Source organism: Neomonachus schauinslandi, chromosome 5 (genome assembly GCF_002201575.2).
Source record: "Neomonachus schauinslandi chromosome 5, ASM220157v2, whole genome shotgun sequence".
NCBI classification, from domain to species: domain Eukaryota; kingdom Metazoa; phylum Chordata; class Mammalia; order Carnivora; family Phocidae; genus Neomonachus; species Neomonachus schauinslandi.
In genome coordinates this window covers 136,334,321-136,353,706 of record NC_058407.1, presented here as the reverse complement: position 1 = coordinate 136,353,706, position 19,386 = coordinate 136,334,321, and the positions used below count along the sequence as shown (strand labels likewise).

The following is a 19,386-nucleotide window of genomic DNA, read 5'->3' as shown; positions in this document are numbered from 1 at the left end:
TGAAGAAATGCTTGGTTTTGAATACTGTATTATGCTGGGTGACCATTTATATCATTGGATTGTAGTTATTACGTTTGTAGTCTGTATAGATGTGAAATTAAGTTCTTTAAGCATTTCATGTATAAGAAATAAGAATTTAAGACGTGATAATTAACTTTGGAAAAGAGTTTCTTTTTCATTTTAAACAGAATCTTCCTTTTTCCAGGATTCTAAGCTGCCTTCCTCGGTTCGCAGTACACTTCTGGAACTGTTTGGTCAAATAGAGAGAGAGTTTGAAAACCTTTATATTGAAAACTTAGAATGTGAGTATGTCCTGTCTTCATAAACTTCTATAAAATTTTTGGGTAGACATTCACCACTGTATCTGTTTTCTGTACTTCTGTATCACGTGTAGTGATTTAGAATAACATAAATTTGTTATCTTATAACTCCCTAGTCAGAAGTCTGTTTGGCTATGTCACCAGACTCAAATCAAGGTGTCGGCAGGGCTGTGCTCCTCTGGAGGTGTGAGGGGGGAGGAGTCTGTCCTCTGCTTTTTTGCATTGTGGCAGATTTCAGTTCTCTGCAGTGTGAGGATGGAGGTCCTCATCTTCCTGTTGGCATTCCCGGTATCTAGAGCCTGCCTCGCTCTTCACCTTGAAGCCCTTCCACTCCCACCTCCAAAGCCGTCAGCAGCGGGTACAGTCCTCCTGGTGCGTCCCTGAGTCATTCCTAAGGACGTGAGGGAAGGAAGGGTCATCAGGTCATGCAGGGTGACCTCCCCATTGAAGATCCCTCACCTTAGTCACATCTGCAAGGGCCCTTTTGCCATGGAGGCCACATGTTCACAGGTTACTTTTGGGATGGATAGTACTCTGCTGACTACACTCTCCCATTCAAATTGTGATTTTATGAAAAATAAATACATCTTATAACTATTCCTACATAAAGTATATTATAAATTGAGAAAATGTTGATTTGTGTTTCTCTTTAAAATATACTGTATTTTGAGAATTTCCTAAAATGTATTATCTGTTTGACTTACTGAAGGTAAATAAAAAAAAAATTTAAATTAGCTTAGCTTTAGTTTCTCTTTTTAAATTTATTTTAGAAGGAATGTCTTCCTTTGCTTAAAGAATCAAGCAGCATAGGGGCTCTTGGCTGGCTCATTTGGTGGAGCATCTGGCTCTTGATATTGGGGTGGTGAGTTTGAGTCCCACATTGGTGTAGATTACTTTAAAAAAAAAAGCAGTATAAAAAGATAACTACCATTACCCTTACCTTTTGACCCATTCCATTCTGCAAAGGAAAGCATTTTTTTGCTTTTAATTCTTGTGATTATTTTTGTAAACTTAGTCCACTTTTACTTTTAGCTTGTCAGCTTTAGGCCACATGCACTCATGCTTCCCTCTGAAATGTCAGGAAACAAACCTGTCCTTTACCCATTCATTGCTCCATTACTTTATAGTGTTTGTTATTTTTATAGGGTTTGTGTTGAAATCTGTATTATGCCAGTGTAACTATTATGTGGTCTTCATGCTTTATATAAACTGTGATTTCAGAAATTGAATCCTAATAAACAGCATTTCCATTATTAAAATATTTTTTTTCTTTATTAACATATAATGTATTATACTAAAATATTTTTTACTCTAGAACTGAGTGATGTGGTTGAATCAGTAATGAAGAGAATGTAATCCTATGTCATTTAAACTCTGCTAGTGGACAATTTAATGTTTTATTTTTGGATTCTCCTTATAAGTCCACCTTGGAATTTTACAGAGGGAGAAATTATTCCAAGTTTTTATAAAGTAAAAATTAGGTACCATGTACTGCTTCTGATCTTAAGGTTTTTTTTTTTTTTTTAAGTATCAGTTGTAATGACCCAGGTGCTATTGAGTTTCTATTGTGATCTAAGGCCTTATGTTTTATGCATTCATGCAGTTTGTTCAAGAAAAACAATAGAATTACAGGGGCACCTGGGTGGCTCAATCGGTTAAGTGTCCGACTTTTGATCTCAGCTCAGGGTCATGAATTCAAGCCCTGCGTTGGGCTCCATTTGGAGCCTACTGAAAAAAAAGAAAAAGAAAAACTATAGGATTACAAACGACTATGCTAGAGGAACTTGGAGTTTACACAGTCTCCTGCTGCCTGGTTTGGATGGCTCCCTGCGGTCTGTGAGGAACAGTCTAAAGCGCTCAGGTGGATCTGCTCAGAGCCTCTGCCCTCAGCCTCCACCGCCTGACGCAGCCCCTGCGTCTCACGGGAGTCTGAGTAGAGGGTGCACGGTGCTGGCAGGTGGCATGGCATGGTTGCAGGTGTGCAGCCCTGGTGTGGGGGGCTGGGTGGCCAGGTCATGGTCCTGCTGCAGTGGCTCGTGTCCTTGGCCGAGTCCCTTCCCCAGGTGTTGCTCCTCATCCTGTGGTCTGCAGGCCTGTTCCAGAGAAGAGAACCAGCACGAGTGTGTCTGCTGATTCTCTTGATGACTCACGTCCTTCCTCTTCCTTCCCTGTGGTTCTGTACTTGTAGTCGTGTTTCATAACTCTCCCTGAATTGTCCGTCTTCGTAGATACCATCCTTGACTGGGGCTCTGTGTTGCCACACAGCAGTAGTTACATTTTGTTATGGTATGTGTTTTCCCCCAATTTCAGTGTTCTCAGCTAGACTGTACAAATTTCACTGAATTTTGGACAGTATCAGAAAAAAGTGTTTTTATTTTTTATTTTTTTTTAAAGATTGTATTTATTTATTTGACAGAGAGAGACACAGCGAGAGAGGGAACACAAGCAGGGGGAGTGGGAGAGGGAGAAGCAGGCTTCCCACCAAGCAAGGAGCCCCATGTGGGGCTCAATCCCAGGACCCTGGGATCATGACCTGAGCCGAAGGCAGATGCTTAACGTCTGAGCCACCCAGGCACCCCAGAAAAAATGTTTTTAAGTGTATAGAAGAAAGTACAAAGGAGATGACCTAGACTGAGGCCCCAGAGCCCTGCCTGTGTGCCCTGACAGCGCAGTGTCTTCCTGGTGCGAGGAGAGGGCTGGAGTTTATATTCTTTGAAAGCTGTCTTGAGGTTTGTGAGAACTCTAGGAACTGTGATCTTGTTTCTTAGAGTATTATTCATGTCTGTGTTGAGACAGTACTTCTGTATTAACGTTTTTATGTACTCAGGTTTTGGAAGTGCATGTCTTACCTTTTTGAAAAAAACTTTTATTCCCAGTGCGTAGGGAAATCGAGACTCTTAACGAACGATTAGCTGCTGAAGGACAAGCAATCGATGGGGCGGAACTGAGTAAGGGCCAGCTCAAAACGAAAGGTAAGGGTGAACACTCATAAAAGGATTGCGCTGCACATTCTGTGTGGGGGGAATTTGGACTTTAATGAAGGATGTGGATTGATGGGCTTTGTGCAGTGGGCAGGACTCGGGGCATGTAATCAGCATGGGCGTAGAGGAAAGGAAGAAGCGCCAGGAAGCTTGGCTTCCTGTTGTAACCGTGCTCTGGCCCCCACGCCCGAGTAGACAGGCCCTCGCGGGTCACTGTCTTCCTGTGTGGAATGACAGATGGGGTTTGCTGTCCCCAGTCTGTCCCTACTCTGACATTTTGTGACCCTGTGGTTATACGACTATCCCTGATTGTTGCTTCTTTGTCTCTGCAGCCAGCCACAGCACCAGCCAGCTTTCACAGAAGCTGAAGACCACTTATAAGGCCTCCACCAGCAAGGTATGCCGGGCGCTGGCTCTCGGGCCACTCCTGTGGTATTTGAGGTGTGCAGATGTGTACCTGAAGCTGCATATTTTCCAGTTAGAAATGTGTAACAGACAAAGAGGAACTTCTTCTGTTTAGAGAAATTGGATTTTTGCAGGGAATATCGTAGGTATGTTAAGTGGCCACAGCCTCTGGACACCTAGATGCTCCTCTGCCCGGGTCCTTCCTGAGAGTCCAGTGTTGTGCGTGAGTAAATAGATTGTCTTTTTTGAGGGAAGAGACAGTTTGTATTGCTCTGTGGCTTGATGCAGAGGCTCTGAATTTGGAGCACGGGACTGGTGAGAAGCAGTGAAGATTCTCTTCTGGGCCACAGGCACGTTTTCCTGTTTAGCCGCCTCTTCTCTCTCATTTTCTAAGGATCGTACAGAAGTGAAGGTCTGTCTCCAAGGCTCGTAGGGACAGTTGTATTTTGCTTTTTTAAAAATTATCTTGTTCTGACCTTCTTAAAGTGGCAAGGATCTAATCATTTGGGAATAAGTTTATCTGGGAGGGAGGACTGCTGTAAGGTAATATTTTAAAATGATTTTGTGTACATCTTTACTTTGGAGTATTTTGAATATACAAAAGATAAATTAATTATCTAACCGTAATAAATGGACATCCCTTTTGCTAAACTTGAGGGAAAAGCTGACATTTGTGGTGTGCTGTGATGGCATAAAGAGTTCTTGTTAACTTTCTATGTTTCCAGTTTGTTCCATTGAGCTTGAAGTTACTGAGTGTGACATCCACAGCGAGATTAACTATGATTAATAGAGCAGATTCAGTCTTACGGCTACTTCTGCTTATTTGAAAACTCTTAGTACTTCTTTGTTATTAAAAAATATGAATATTGATTACCTTTTTTCTGTTTTCTTTGATAACTCTACAGTATAAGTAGTTCATTTAAAAAATGTTTTATTATGTGTTATCTAGCTTATACTTACTAGTTTTTAAGTTTTTAAACAAATTAACATTAAACTTCTTTTCAAAATGTATTTTAAGATTATGTTCTTCCTCACCTGATTTCTTGTTTTATTATCTTGACTTATATTGTTTATTCCGGTGGGTACAGCGTTCATATTCAACGTACAGTCTTAGAATTTGGAAACCTTCAGAGCTTTTCTGAAGTAGAAGATGAAAGAGTGTATAAAGTTGTCCTTTACTAGCAATAGTGAAAAACAAGATTTGGGCCAAGGGAAGGATATGTGCTATAATACTCTGCTTAAAAAAAATGTATTTTAGATCCACAAATTAATCTCTAAGAAACATGTAATTAATGATCTTTATTGTGTGCATTAAAGAATAATGTTGTAAGATGTTAGCTGAAAATTGAAGAAAGACTCCGGTACCAGAGTATATTCTGATCCATGCTGCAGTGTGTGTATTCTTGGTGGTAGCACAAAGTGTGTGTTCAACAAGGAGGTAGTGAGCTTGAAGGCAGCATTACTTGCCTCCTCACTCAGCCCTGACAGCAAGTAATGTGCTTGGTGCACCCACGTGCGCTCAGCAGACCAGAAGAGATCTTCCCTTCCTGGGGGCCTGAGGATGGATCGCTCATGTCTGTCCAGGGCTGGAGGCGTGCCCGTCTAACTGGCAGTCACTGTAGAGAAACTTGTAAAATGTTCACACATGTTTTTATAAAGATGACGATCTCTCACTGTGAAAAACCCCTCTCTGATTTTGTTGAAGTACTTTAGATTGTATCTTAATTAAAACGATAATTAGGTTGATAGATGTAAGCATCACTTTGTCACTTCATTCTGCTTTTCTGTCATGAATGTTCACTCTGCAAGATCGAGTCTTTTGTGGGGCCTCTTTGCTGTTGTGATGGAGTCAGGATTTTTAAGAACAAAGAGTTAATAGGTATTCAAAGTGTAGTGGGCAATTGGAAGCAACACATAAAATGATTTGTTACAATATTCATAAATTTCATATTGTCCACTTGCAAAATCCCACTGGAATCGGGGTTGGCATGAGTCTTGAGCAGTGACCTTCTGTTCTTCCTGTCTGGGTGGGGTTGGCGAGGAGCGTGGCTTCAGTAGCTCATGTCCCCGGACAACATCTGTGTTAGAAATGGCAGGAGGCGGGGCGCCTGGGTGGCTCAGTTGGTTAAGCGACTGCCTTCGGTTCAGGTCATGATCCCAGGGTCCTGGGATCGAGTCCCACATCGGGCTCCCTGCTCAGCAGGGAGTCTGCTTCTCCCTCTGACCCTCCCCCCTCTCATGCTCTCTCTCTATCTCATTCTCTCTCAAATAAATAAAAAAAAAATCTTAAAAAAAAAAAAAAAAAAAAGAAATGGCAGGAGGCTTCACACGTACTGTGGGGCAGGCTTTGCATGTTCTCCAACTCCATTCCGTCCTACGTGTTACGTTATTGAACATCCGATTGGCACCTTAGGCCAGTCAAAGCACTTTTCCTTGTCATGGAGGGACGGTTTTGCTAGTTGGGGTGGGATAGGAGCTTTCAGAGGGAAAAAGATGATGGGTTTGTGTTTGAGCAAGTCCTTTTGTAAAATTCAAACCGAGTCAGATATATTTCTTCTGAAAGAGCCTGTCTTCGTTAAACATGTTTTAGTCGTTCTCGGCGTCAGGACAGTTTGAATGTTCACACCCAAATTGATGTAACAGTAGATTGTGTTGTAATGTCTTTATTCTAAGAATGAACTTAGATTCATTTTCAGGGCTTTGCTAAATCAGTGTTTGAAATAGCTGTTTAATACCAAGTTTTCTTTTTCACTTGATTTTATAGTTTCATTATTCTGATTAATCTCCGTTATTCTGATTTGCTTAAAAGCTGAAAAGTCATTCTGAGAACAGTTTAAAAACCAAACTCTGAAGAGTTGTGTTTAATTAGTTTCTTTCTCATGCACTTTTCTGTTTTTCCTTGTACGAGAAAGTGGGATTTGTTTTCTGTGTGTATCGTACGGGACGATGCCTTACCCTCGTGCACACCTCTGTGGTTCTCCTGTCTGTTTCCGTTGGACTGTGAGCTGCCTGGGGCCTGCGGCGCTCTGTGTGTGTCTCCTAGTGCAGCGCCGGCACCAAGCACGCACTCAATAAACAGTGCTGGACAAACCTCACCTGGTAGAAGTGTCGTCTTTGGATTCCTCCCCACCTTGGGCTCTTTGCCTCCTGATAATACGTGGTTGGTGTAAATTACCAAAAATGGGAAAAAAATGAAGGTTTCCCAATAATAAAAGTGGTTTTAAGGGTGTGGGTATACTCTCCTGACTTTCATGTCCTGGTAGCTCTTTTTCTTTTTTTTTTTAAGAATTTGGAAATTTGGCTGATGGCTTGGATTTGTGGAAGAGACTTGCAGCGTGTAAACAGACCCTTCTCCTCTCCATGGGAGGACACACTTGCTTTGCAGGGGGTTGGGGGGGGGGTCTTCTGAGGCCTTAGGGTGGCGTTCGTTCTTACTTTGTGACGTCCGGCTGGAGGGATGCTGCTGTTTGCCCTTATGTTGTGTTCCCTTAATGCTTTAAATATCCTGCTCAGGGACTCATGCTGTTCAAGACCTCTTTTTCTGTTGTACCTTTTTTAACCTAAAAACATTCAGCCAGTAAATTGTCTATAATACTCCTTCCCGTCATGGTTTTAGATTGTCTCCAGCTTCAAGACCACCACGTCGAGGGCCGTGTGCCAGCTCGTGAAGGAATACATTGGCCACAGGGATGGTATCTGGGACGTCAGTGTGGCGAGGACACAGCCTGTGGTGCTGGGCACCGCGTCTGCTGGTGAGTCTGCAGCGAGCCCCTCTGCTTGCCGGGCGCGGTGGCCCTGCCGGTGTCGGTAGCGGACCGGAGGCCAAGCATCACTGTCACCAAAGCACTCGGCGCTGCTGTGCCCCGACAGGTGTCGGACGCTGGCTCTGGGGTCAGGCAGCTGCGTAAGCCATCACTGTTCACGGCAGCATAAGGTAGCGTGTCTGTTTACACAGACTAGGTATTTTTTTGATTGGCTTTCTTGTTAGTCACAGTCGAGCGCATATCTGCCTGAATTGAGGTATAGCTGAGGGAGGGGCCTTGTGGTCTCTGAAGCGGCCCGTTGCTCTAGGGTTTAGGGGGAAGCTGGACCGCTGGTGGCCCTGTTTGCCTGTGGGACTCCTGGGGCAGGCATCCGAGAGCCCTTTTTTGTCATTAAAGAAAAGACAGTTTTTGAAAGCTATCCAAGGTGCATAACCTAATACCCTTTCAGATAAAAATTGCTAAAGTTAAAAATGGTGCTCACTTGTTGGAAATGACTTTACCAGCCTGTGAGAAGTTACTTACTAGGTTCTACTTTTCAAAGTAGAAGTGGAAAATGTTGCAGCAGTTAGACCTGTGAAGAAAGTTCTCTTTCTTGTTTGAAATTATGCACATGAGCACCCCACCGTGTTTGGGAAATTACAATTAGAAAGAAAGAAAGAAAGGATTTTCCTGTTATGTAAGAGGAAAGGTCTAAAGGAATATTTGTATCTCAAATACTTGTAACTGGATTTGAATTTGCATTTCAGTGCTGTGTGATGCTCTGGAAAGTGTTAATTCAACAAAACAATGGAGCTGTCACGACTTGGGCGAGATGCAGTCCTTGTGACAGCACGTTGAGGGTCCAAGTCCCTGGGTTTCCATTTGCCACTTCCCTGACCTCAGGTCACCAAGTTCTGTCTTCTTGGAAATATTTTCTTTGGTCAGTTGAATTACAGAGTAGTACAGAGTTGCCAGAGATACTAGTGATAATGTAACTTCTCACTTTTATTAAAAAGACCATAAAATTGGTGATGGGTCAGTTACTCTTGTTTTTTGGATCTTGCAGATCACACGGCTCTGCTGTGGAGTATAGAGACAGGGAGGTGCCTCGTCAAGTACTCAGGCCACGTGGGGTCAGGTGAGCAACACAGGGTGGGCGGTGTCTTCTGATGGGAGGTGTGCTGATCTGGCTGCCGGGCCCATGGGCACTCAGGGGCGGTCAGAGCGATGCTGCTTGCACAGTGGGAGCCTCGTTGGGGAACAGCATGCGAGTAGGAATTGTCTCTGTTTCCTTTACTGTTGCCTAGAAAGCCACATGTCAGCAAATTTGGAACTGAAATGCGTACCTTTGTCAAAGACTGTGTATTCATTTCAGAGGTTCCCTTTCAGGGTCATGCTGCTTTGCACGTAGTAGGGCCCAGGGAGGGTTGCCGTCTGTCCCCGGGCTTCCTGCCTGCAGGTAATGCAGGGCGGTTGCAGCAGCTCTGCCCTGCCCCGAGCTGCCCCCGCGCCTACGCCTTGTGTTCTGACCGCATCTCACCCACTTCCCTCTGGGCGCCCTTGGTGGTTCCTTCCTCCTGGCCTACTCTCCACTCCAGTCTGTCAGGTCGCCTCCCGGCTCCCTCTCCCCTCACCAGCCACCGCCACCGCCACCGCCACCGCCACCGCCACAGCCCTCCCCTTTGTAGACACGCACAGGTGGCGCCTGCCTTCTGCATCCGCGGCCACGTGTGCCCCACCTGCAGACTTCTGCCTGGTGGGGGCATGTCTGTTGTCCTGTCTGGGCTGCGACCCACATTCGTCCCTCTCTCGGGGTCTCATTCCCTCAGGGGTCCCTGCTGCCTCCTCGCGCCCCTCCGCATATGCACGTCTTCCCTGCCACGTGTAGCTTCTGTCTCCACAGGGGGTGCATGGGCGGGCGGGGTCGGCGCTCACGGCTTCGCAGACGTTCTCAAATGAACGTGTGCTGAGCCTTTGTTTCCCCACCGCGCATTTATTCATTGAAGAACATTGTTACAGTGAAATACGTCCACATTGCCTAAAAATTAAGAGGGTGTTAGCAGCCTGTATAAAATGTTACCGCGGGCTCCTGCCTCCCCTTCGTACTCTATTTCACTTCCCCAAAAGAGGAGCCCCTTTTAACAGCTTTACGTATTCTGCTTTTTTCTTCCATTTTCCCAAATAGCCTATTTTATTATTTCTGAGGTTTTGAGTTTTAGACAAGTGATTCTTAGAGAGGCAGTGAGGACCCCCTCCCTTGCCACATAGGTTGCTCTCCACTCTTGTCCTTGCAAGTAGCTACAGCGCGATTCTTATTCAAATCTAACTATGGTGACATGGGTATTGTTCACAGCTGCTCATGTATGTGCCCTTCTTGCAATTGCCTTATTTTTATTTGGCCTGATTTCTGTGTCTATCCCAAACTCATCCCCTAGCTCCACCCATTGTGGTTTGGCCACGGGATGACCGTCCGCTCCTGTGGCCAGACTTGACACGCGTCTCTGTTCCTTTGTTGTGGCTCTCGTCCCTTCCCCAGAGCCTCCCGTACCTGACGACTTTGATGCCCTGCTCTTCGTGGGCTGCCCTGTGCGTGTTCCTTCCACATCGTGCGGCCAGCATGTGGGGTGTGGCGCTGCCCTGGGTGTGGTGAGGCTAGCGTGTCTGGCCTTCCCTTCTCCCGAGGGTGCTGTCCTCTGGGGCACCATCTGTGTAGTGCTTGTGTCCTGGCTTTTGCTTTACTCACTAGGCAGTGCTCTGATTACATGGTGAAGGTCCATTTAACCCCCCCTCCGCCCCACCCCGGGATTTCTCATCTGCGTGACTCACCACAGGTGGTTTGACATGTGTCCGTCCTGGCTCGTTCCTCTCTCATCACCTGGACCAAGTGCCCTCCTGTGCATTGGCCCCTCTGCCTCAAGGGTCCCATGCTGAGCGTTGCCGCTGCCCCTGCTGGAGCGCCCCCCAAGTCAGGCCTCCTGTGCAGGAGATGGTGCTTTCTCCCGTGTCTTGTTCTCTTTCACGTTTGTGTTAAAGTTAGGCACACAAATGATAGATGAGGTGTCTTCGAAGCTTGTCCTGAAGACCGTTTGTCTCAGGTGTCCTCTACCTTTCTGCTCCCGCTGTGGCCACTGTGTGTTGAGTTAGCTGCATGTTGGGGGCTGCTGCGTGTCTTTAGGGTGCTCGTGGGGCTTGCCGTCCTTTTCTGCATTTGCCACAGTGCGCTGACTCTGGCAGGGGGATGGTGTCGCTGTAGCCCGCCCTCTGCCCGTGGCACCTGAGCTCGCCTCCGGTCCCGCCCGCACTCGTGGCACTGTCTCTTGGGTAAGATCAGTGCTCAGTTTTCTCTTTATTAGACCTGTGCAAACACTGCTGACAGCCAGCAATGTGGCTGTGAACAGTCATTAAGCGCCCACTGTATGCCTGATTCTTGGCCGAGCACTCAGTGTGCGTTCTTTCACACACACCTCACGGGGCCTGTAGAAACGTGGTGTCTTTGCTCCCTGCAGCACTAGGAAGGTGCTCAGGGTCACACAGACATCAGGGTGCAAAGTGGCCGCTGGTCTTACCAGTTGCTCCTTGACACTGGGAGTGTTATGTTTATTGTAGACATTGTTGATGGTTTGCTGTTTTTAAGGAGGTAATTTTCCATGAGTTCTTCCCACATTTTCTGTCGTCTAGAGTTTATAGTGAAAGCATCTTCTAGCATTTTCCAGTTCCTCAGAAAAACAGAATTCCAGTGGCATAGCTGACAGAATCATCCTGAAGGCACTTGCTGAAATTTGCTGAAACTTCCTGTGTATTTTGTGCGCGCCGTGCATGTTTTCCCTGTGTGGGTGTGAGGGCTGGCTGCCCCACGTGCCCTGACCCAGGTCAGCTCTGTGTTGGGGTGCCTGGGAGCTGCTCCTCTCATTTTCCCTGGGAGAGCTAGGTGGCAGGCAGGGAAGTCCCAGCAACCGGATTCCAGTCTCTGCACATTCCAGCTGCCATCTTGTCGCTAAACTGTTGGGACGAGGGGAGGGCTGCACTTCTCTCCTACTCCCTCATTCCATCCGGCAAAGGAACACCACCTCGGAAGACTTGGGCAGATTGCCACAATTGGAGAAGGAAACTGTCTACACTATCCTGACTCTTCCCAAGCTGGCAGGGGCCTGCTTTCTCCGTTCCTGGGGTCTCCTGGAATGGGACAGGAGGGAGGGTGGCCTTTTGCCTGATGGGGTGGGCAGTCAGCCATGTCCCTACTATATTCTGTCTCCGCCTGTTGTCATAAGCGTTTTCGTTTTCGTCCCGACTTATTTTTAACTCTAGGTGGCTTATGTATAAAAAGAAGTAGATTATTTATATTCTTTTTCTGTGTGTCCTATACTTTGGCACTGTGATAGTTGATAATTGTGTTTTCATGTATCTCTAGTCTCTTATATGTTTATTCATAGCTTAATTATATGGGAGGATCTAATATTGAACTATTATAGTTTTTTTAACTTTTAAAGTTACCTTGTAGTTGTGCTGTAGCTTTGATAAATATTGTTGATATGTTTTTATTTTAAACCTGTTTTTGTAATATTTTTATTTTGCAGTAAATTCTATAAAGTTTCATCCATCAGAGCAGTTGGCTCTTACTGGTATGTTGATTTTTTTCTTTATTGAACAAAATTATTGATAATCTTGAAATAGCTGTAGTCATCCCTTTCTCGTCCATGCCTCATATGAAAGTCAGATGGTCATTGGTAGCCATTTTATGCAATACTCGAGGAATGGAGAAGGAAAAACACATCAAATAGAACCTTTTTAAACCATAGTGGATTATGAATTAGATGAGCTTGACTCTCGTGTGAGATTGCAGGTGACCCACCGTGAGGTCACCTTACGGAGCACATGGTGGTCACCGGCCATCCCGCTCATACTGTGGTATTTCTCAGAAGACTGACCTTGCTTTTCTCCAGCCCTGTCACTGCTGCCAAGTTCCTAATCCTGCATGCACCTGAAGCAGAGATGCGGAAATAACCCCAGGTCATGGTGCTCTGCGGGGCCAGTGTTTTTACTTCTTTCTGGGGAGCGCTCCTGGGCCCTGGTAGCATGGGTTTGCCATAATTTTATGTTGGACTGAGGAGTCTTCCTATAAAATCGTCTGACACCTGATTTTTGGGGACACTGACAGTAATCTTGAAGGATAAATGTTTGGTGAGTGGAGGTCAGTGAGCTTTCTTGTAAAGGAGCAGAAGTAATGTTCTCATCTTTGAGGGCCCCACATCCATGTCACAACTTCTTAGCTCTGTGTTAGTGTGAAAGCAGCAGAGGGGGTGCCCAGGGTGAGTGGCCATGGGTGTGGGCAGTAAGCCTTCTTCTAACAGTGGGTTGTTGCCTGGCTTTGGCCTATGGGCCAGATTTTGCTACCCTGGGGTAGAGGATGAAAGTGGGGTTAATCAGGTGCTTTTCCATGTGAGCAGAGTATGATAGGAAAGTCAATTTGAGAGCCCTCTGTGTGAACAGGCCTTGACCACAGTAGCTAGTTGATGCCTGAATAAACAATTGGAGAACTTTCCACCTTGTGAAATGGTTTGGTGTGTGACTGTGAAGAGGGAGGGTGGAGGGAGACCAGTGACAACCAGAGGTGGGGCGGGGAGGAAATCAAGACATTCTCACAAGGCCTGATGGAAGCTGAAGCAGAGCATGTAGTGGGCTGGAGAGGGGCACCGATGCTAAGCGAGCTCGCAGGTCAGGCAGTGAGCTCGCTTGACACCACAAGAAATGTGCCACAATCCACATGTGGCTGCTTTGGGGAACTTCTGCAGCCACAGAGAGAAGTGGGATTCAGGCAGGTCCTCCGTCTGGCACGTCTGTGGGCCTGTGTGTGCCCTTCACTGTCCTTTCTCTTTCCGGTCCCCAGTCTGAGCAGCACTTTGCACACTTGGCTCGTGAAAGTAAGGTCTCAGTACTCAATGGGGGCCCGGCAGGTTTTGAGCCCATCAGTGTGGAGTGGAGGAGAGCACACATTTGCATGAGACCTGCTTTTCTAAAACACCTCGAAACTACTGTGGTCATGAGCTGAAGTGTAGTTGGGTTCCAGTTTACTTAGGTTAGATAGATGGAGAATAAAATCTGTTTGTAAATTTCTTCACAACCTTTTACCCTAAAATGAAGGGGGATGTTTTTAACCAGTGTCTTAATTTTATACGTTTCGCCTGTTGTAGGTAGCATCATGCAGTCTCAGATGTAGCTCAGGATCACTGAGTTACAGAGGCTAGCAGAAAGCACATTTTACACATGGTGTGCACTTCAGGTAATTGTGCCCTAATTTCTGTCCTCAGCTTCTGGAGATCAGACTGCCCACATTTGGAGTTACGCCGTTCAGCTGCCGACACCCCAGCCCATTGCCGACACTATTGTAAGCAGCACCTTTACTTACCCTGAAAGCGCGACATGGGGTATGTTGGTAGGGTTCTGGACATTTGCAAAGTTTAGGATAAATTTATAATGTCTTACAGCCTGGATGTATGTGGCCCCTCCCCCCCCCCCCATCCCATAGTTTGAAGCCCTCACCTCCCAGTGTGACTGTATTTGGAGGTGGGCCTCTATGGAAGTAATAAGGTCCTGAGGCTGGGGCCTGATCCCAGAGGATTGGTGTTTCCTCTCCCTGCGTGTGCCCAGGAGAGGCCATGGGGGTACGTCGTGACAAGCCAGGAAGGCCACACCTTGATTGTGGCCACCCAGTCTTGGTGTTTTGTTCTGGCAGCCCAAACAGACCAAGACAGTGCCTTCCTTTGTGTGTGTGTTGTTTGTTCTCACCCCCCTTTCCATTGGCCATTAATGTTTAAAAATTGTACGATTCCATCCTATTTCTAAATATTTCGTGTATTTTAGACAACATGTCTTTCATGTAAGGTAAACAGTGTATGTCATTATCACGTGGGTGAAGTTTTAACGCAGGTAACGGGAGGTTGCGTATGGAGAGGAATGATGGGTGGGTTTAAACCACAGAGCCTTTGATGACCTTTGTCCTGTCAGATGCAGCGGTTCCCCTAGCCCAGCACCCTGTGTTTATCATCGCGCAGAGACCACCTCCCTAGCTTCCTCTGCAGGGCAGTGTTCTGCTGTCTGGGGTTCACGAGTGGTTAGCCTGTCCCTGTGCTGCGCATGCGGGGTGGGCACGCTGGAGCATGGTGTGCGCTCTGGCTGTAGCTGTTGGGAGGACGGCAGTCACCCTGCGCTTGGGGTGCTTCCACCTTTGAATGTTCCGTGGTTCCTTTTTTTATTTTGTTCTAATTATTTTAAAAGATTGATTTATTTGAGAGAGACAGAAAGAGAGCACGAGTCGGGAGAGAGAGAGTATCTCAAGCAGATTCCTCCCTGAGCAGGGACCCTGACGTGGGACTCGATCCCACGACCCTGAGATCAGGACCTGAGTAGAAATCAGGAGTTGGACGCTCAACTGACTGAGCCATCCAGGTGCCCCTATTTCTTTTTTTAAAGCAGCTTAAACATCGTTCTTTTTGAAGATGTATTAAGTAATTAATACATTCCAGTGATGAGTAAGAGTTTTCTTTAGTGAAGAGGCCTGAACAGTTCTTTCTTTTTTTTTTTAAAGAGTTTATTCATTTGTCAGAGAGTGCGTGCAAGAGCAGGGGGGAGGGTCAGAGGGAGAGGGAGAAGCAGACTCCCTGCTCAGCAGGCACCCTCCCCCCCACAACGGGGCTCCATCCCAGGACCCTGAGATCATGACCTGAGCCAAAGGCAGACGCTTAACCTACCGAGCCACACAGGTGCCCCTGAATAGTTCATTTTTAATTGAGCTCGTTGTGTCTTTTATCTTAACGTGTTTTTCCCTTGTGGAATAACCAGACTGTCACCTACTGTGGGAATTCACTCAGGAAATAGTGCTGACAGAGGACAGGGCAGAGGGGAGGCGAGGGTTCATGCTCAGAAAGTTCAGAGAAGGCGTTAACCTTGTATGGATTTGTTTTCAAACAAAATAAGAAACATGCCAGTTTTGGCAGAGGAAGACAGATATGTCCAGTACTTATGTTATAAAAACTGAACGGATTATTTACAGTATTAAATCAACTTTCTTTTCTTTTTTATGATTTTGCTTGCCTTGGGCTGCCTCAGGCTTTGGGGGTAATCCGGGAGAGCGCCTTCCGAATGGAGCTAAGCCTGTGTCCATCAGTGACCAGAGCCGCCCCAGCAGCCCGGCCACGGAGGGGTCGGAGGGGTCGGAGGGGTCAGAGGGGTCGGCGCGGCCTGCCCTCTCTAGCCCCACCCAGCACAAACCGAGCCTCTAGTCATCATAAGCTTTTGCTCGCTGGTCTTCGCTCAGGTTTTCTTAACAGTTCTCCCGCATGTGAGAACAAACTCTCATCTGCTAAGATTTTGTTCATTTTCGGCAGTACAGCTCTTAGATGTTTTCTCTTCTTTTCTTAAAAAGATTTTGTGTTTGAGAGAGAGGGAGAGAGAGAGCCTGAGAGCAGGGGGGGAGAGGCAGACTCCCTGCTGAGTGCAGAGTCCAACATGGGGCTCGATCCCGGGACTCCAGGATCATGACCTGAGCCGAAGGCAGACGCTTAACCGACTGAGCCACCCAGGCGCCCTGTATGTTTTCTCTTTTTAATTTGGACCAGTGAGTTTCACTTGGCATCCACCACATTGATAAAGAAATATTTGGGTGATGTAGTGGAAACAGTTCTAGATTACCTGTTAAGTCATCATTACCTTATGACTCATCATAAGTGAGTCAGGGCTTCCTCAGTTCCGGGCCTGCTGGTGCTCAGGAGATACTTGGTGTGGACTTGGCAGTGCTTGGACGTTCAGTTCCAGTGTTGCTGACAGTGAAGGCGGTTCAGTTTAAACACATGGTCCCTAAGACACTAACTAAGCACACGAGCAGTTCTCAGCCTCCATCCCATGCTTTTTGTCACGTTAGTGTTAAAAGATCTTATAATTATTCGTGAATAGGATTTAGCACATTTGCATTTTAAGATATCTTTTAGTTCCTTGTGTAGTTTGGAAAAATGACTTCTGTAAAGGTTCTGTCACCTTTCTGCACTCACTCACTGAAATCGGGGCTCCCCGGCAGGAAGGGCCCCTGAAAGCTGCTTAGGTAACTCGCTTCAATTTTCACTTTCCAAAGAGGAAAATTAAGCCACTCACTAGGTTAAATTAGTTAGTCAACATCACACAACTGGTGTCACATGATGACTTAACAGGTAATCTAGAACTGTTTCCACTACACCACCCAAATATTTCTTTATCAATGTGGTGGATGCCAAGTGAAACTCGCTGGTCCAAATTAAAAGGTCCTGATAACTAGACCTTTCTAAAGTGGGAGCTCCAGGCCACTCTTCTGAGACCCAAGGTCTCTCCCCTGGACCTGCGCTGAGGACATCCCTGCGTTCATGCTTACTTGTCACTTTTCCTTCCAAATACTTGGGGAAGAGCCCAGTAGGTGCACTGCTGCGGGTCTGGGTAACTGAACAAAACTCTCAGGACGTTTGGGATTATCTTCGACGTGTCTCTTCTTTTCCTTCCTGTCTTCCTCTTCCACCGTTTCCACTAATCTGTGACATCTTACTGCTTCTGATTCTTATGTGATTCTTGGATGCACTACTCTCTGTCCCTGGGTTGCCCCTTCTGTAACACCTACCCAGAGATGTCTGTTGAGCCATGGCCCCACCCAGCACCCCTCTTCTGCACCTGCCCGAGGCACTGCCCAGACCACCCCTGCCTGCTGGGGGCAGTGAGGTTGGGAAGCTCCTCAGAAGCGGCCGTGGGAGCTGAGAAGCCTTGTGGCCCAGGGGCTGGTGTTGCCTGGAGGAAAGACCCGAGTTGGGGCATCCCCATGCGGGATTTGTAGTGACCATGTTGCTCCTCCTGTCTGGATGCGGTTACCAATCAGGGTCCTTTCACCTTGAGCACAGTACACTTCTGGGACCTGTCTTCATGCTGAGGGGCGGGTGCTGTGTTATCCCCGAGCTGTCTTCATGTCTAGTGCCCAACCCTAACTAACTAGTTTCCCTGTCTCAGGCCTGGCTGCTCACATTGTATTCTGTCTGCACGATGTCAGGAGTGGTCTTTGTGGAGTTGCACTTGTCACCTTGGCGAGCCCTTTGCCAGTCCCTAGCCTTAGTTTGTGACTCTGCCCGACTCCAGTTCTGACTGGACGCTCTTGTTGTACCTCCCTCTCCACGGGTCCGTTCGGCCTTTTTCCTGGGTGTGCTCTCCTCATCCCCTCACGCTCTCCACCCTACTGATGCTGCTCTGTGCAGACCACCCGCCTGACTCAGAGTGCCCTGCACTTTGCTTCGTAGTCTTTACCACGCTTTGAAATTGGTAACTCTGCATAATTACGTATGTCTGACTTTACTGTGAGATTGTGAGTCCCTCTCTCCCTGGAGAAATGCCACCTGTGGTTCCACCAGGCTTTTCCTCGGCTCCCTGCACTTGACCTATGAGCGCCCGAGCTGTGCACTCCCAGCATGCTGCCTCAGTTGGCCACTGCCACGCTCCTCAAGGTTTTCCACCTCCCTGCCTGCCTTTTGTCCAGATCCTTGCAGGCAGTACTCAGACCTGGCGCAGTGGCATCCATCCTTACCCCCAGTTTTCCTACACAGACCTTGGACCCTTCATGCTCTGAGCATCTCCTGTTGGCTCAGCTGTGTGTCCCTGCTGCTTAGGGCCGTGCTCATCGGCATCCCCTCCACGCTGCCCAGCTCAGTCAGCCCTTGGACTCCTTCTTGTTTACATTTGATGCTCTGATCCTCTGTCAACATCTGTGTTTCTCCCACTTTCTTTCTCTTGAGTCTTGTTGGCTGGGTCACATCCGACCCCATGTGAGCTGTGCACCTGTCATTTCACCTCTCCCCTCTCTGCCGCCATGACCTTGTTGTTTGTATATAGCTCAGTCTGCTCCCGTCTTGGGGCTTTTGCACCTGCTATTCCCTCATCTGGGAATGCTGTTCCCCTAAATGTTTGCGTGCCTTACTTACTCCCTTGTTTTCTTCATGTCCCACCTCAAATGTTACTTTAGCAGAGTCTTTTCCAGATAATTTTGTATAAAATAGCAGCTTTTATGACTGTCCATCCCTTCATCTGCTTTATTTTTCTTACTAATGCTTATTACTGCCTGACTTTATGTGTGTATGTGTGACATATCTTTATACTGCGTGTGTGTATGTGTGGCCTGTACCCCCCATTGTGTGTACGTGTGACATATGTCCTTATACTGTGTGTACATACACGTGACCTATGTTCCTATATGACATTTACATGTGACCTGTATCTCTATACTGTGTGTGTGTATGTGGGAATAGTTCCCAGTACTCTAACACTAGTGTGTGTGATTAATGATATATATTTCCATACTAGTGTGTGGGCGTATGTGTGCATGCATGCCCGCGTGTGGTCTGTCTTCCTTGCTAGCATGTAAGCTCTGTGACACGAGGACGTTGCCGGTCCCTGGCTCCAGCGCCATCCTCACCGGCCTGTCCGTTGTTCTGGATGTCCATGTCAGACAGTGGTTCTCTCTCTCCTCTGCTGTGAGACCGGCATGTGGCCTGGCAGTGTGTAAGGGCCGGATAAAGATTCGTTGAATGAATAGATAAACATTTTTTTAAAGAGCCGAAGCCTTTTATGCTTTCGTTTTAGCTTTTGACAAAAGATCTCATTGATATTATAGGAAAATAGGTGAACTCTTGTTATCTATTCCTATAGCAACAGAATTCTAAGTAGCTCCTGAGAATTGAAATGTTTCTTTTCTTATTGTGATAAATTACTGACTTTTAATTACATTTTATTACATTTCTACTAATACATGGTGAAAACTTAAAATCATTTTATTTGCCATTTTTTGGTTAGTGGAAGTGGACTGTAGCTCATTTGATATCATAGCGGCCTTAGTTTTTTTTCTTCTTATACTTGGTCGTGGTTTTTAGCCAAGTAGATAATCAT

The 19,386-nt window shown here is 46.6% G+C and overlaps 1 protein-coding gene across 3 annotated transcripts in view; it reads left to right on the top strand.

The window, feature by feature from the left end:
- WDR37 (WD repeat domain 37) overlaps nucleotides 1-19,386 on the top strand; it is a 54,883-nt gene that overhangs the window by 14,646 nt on the left and 20,851 nt on the right. For all 3 annotated transcript variants that reach the window (XM_021690901.2, XM_044915556.1, XM_021690900.2), the window contains exons 3-9: nucleotides 206-302; nucleotides 3,197-3,292; nucleotides 3,634-3,698; nucleotides 7,323-7,458; nucleotides 8,516-8,587; nucleotides 12,024-12,068; nucleotides 13,755-13,831. In XM_021690901.2, coding sequence (XP_021546576.1) covers nucleotides 206-302; nucleotides 3,197-3,292; nucleotides 3,634-3,698; nucleotides 7,323-7,458; nucleotides 8,516-8,587; nucleotides 12,024-12,068; nucleotides 13,755-13,831 — 588 coding nt within the window. The remainder of the gene's footprint in view (nucleotides 1-205; nucleotides 303-3,196; nucleotides 3,293-3,633; nucleotides 3,699-7,322; nucleotides 7,459-8,515; nucleotides 8,588-12,023; nucleotides 12,069-13,754; nucleotides 13,832-19,386) is intronic.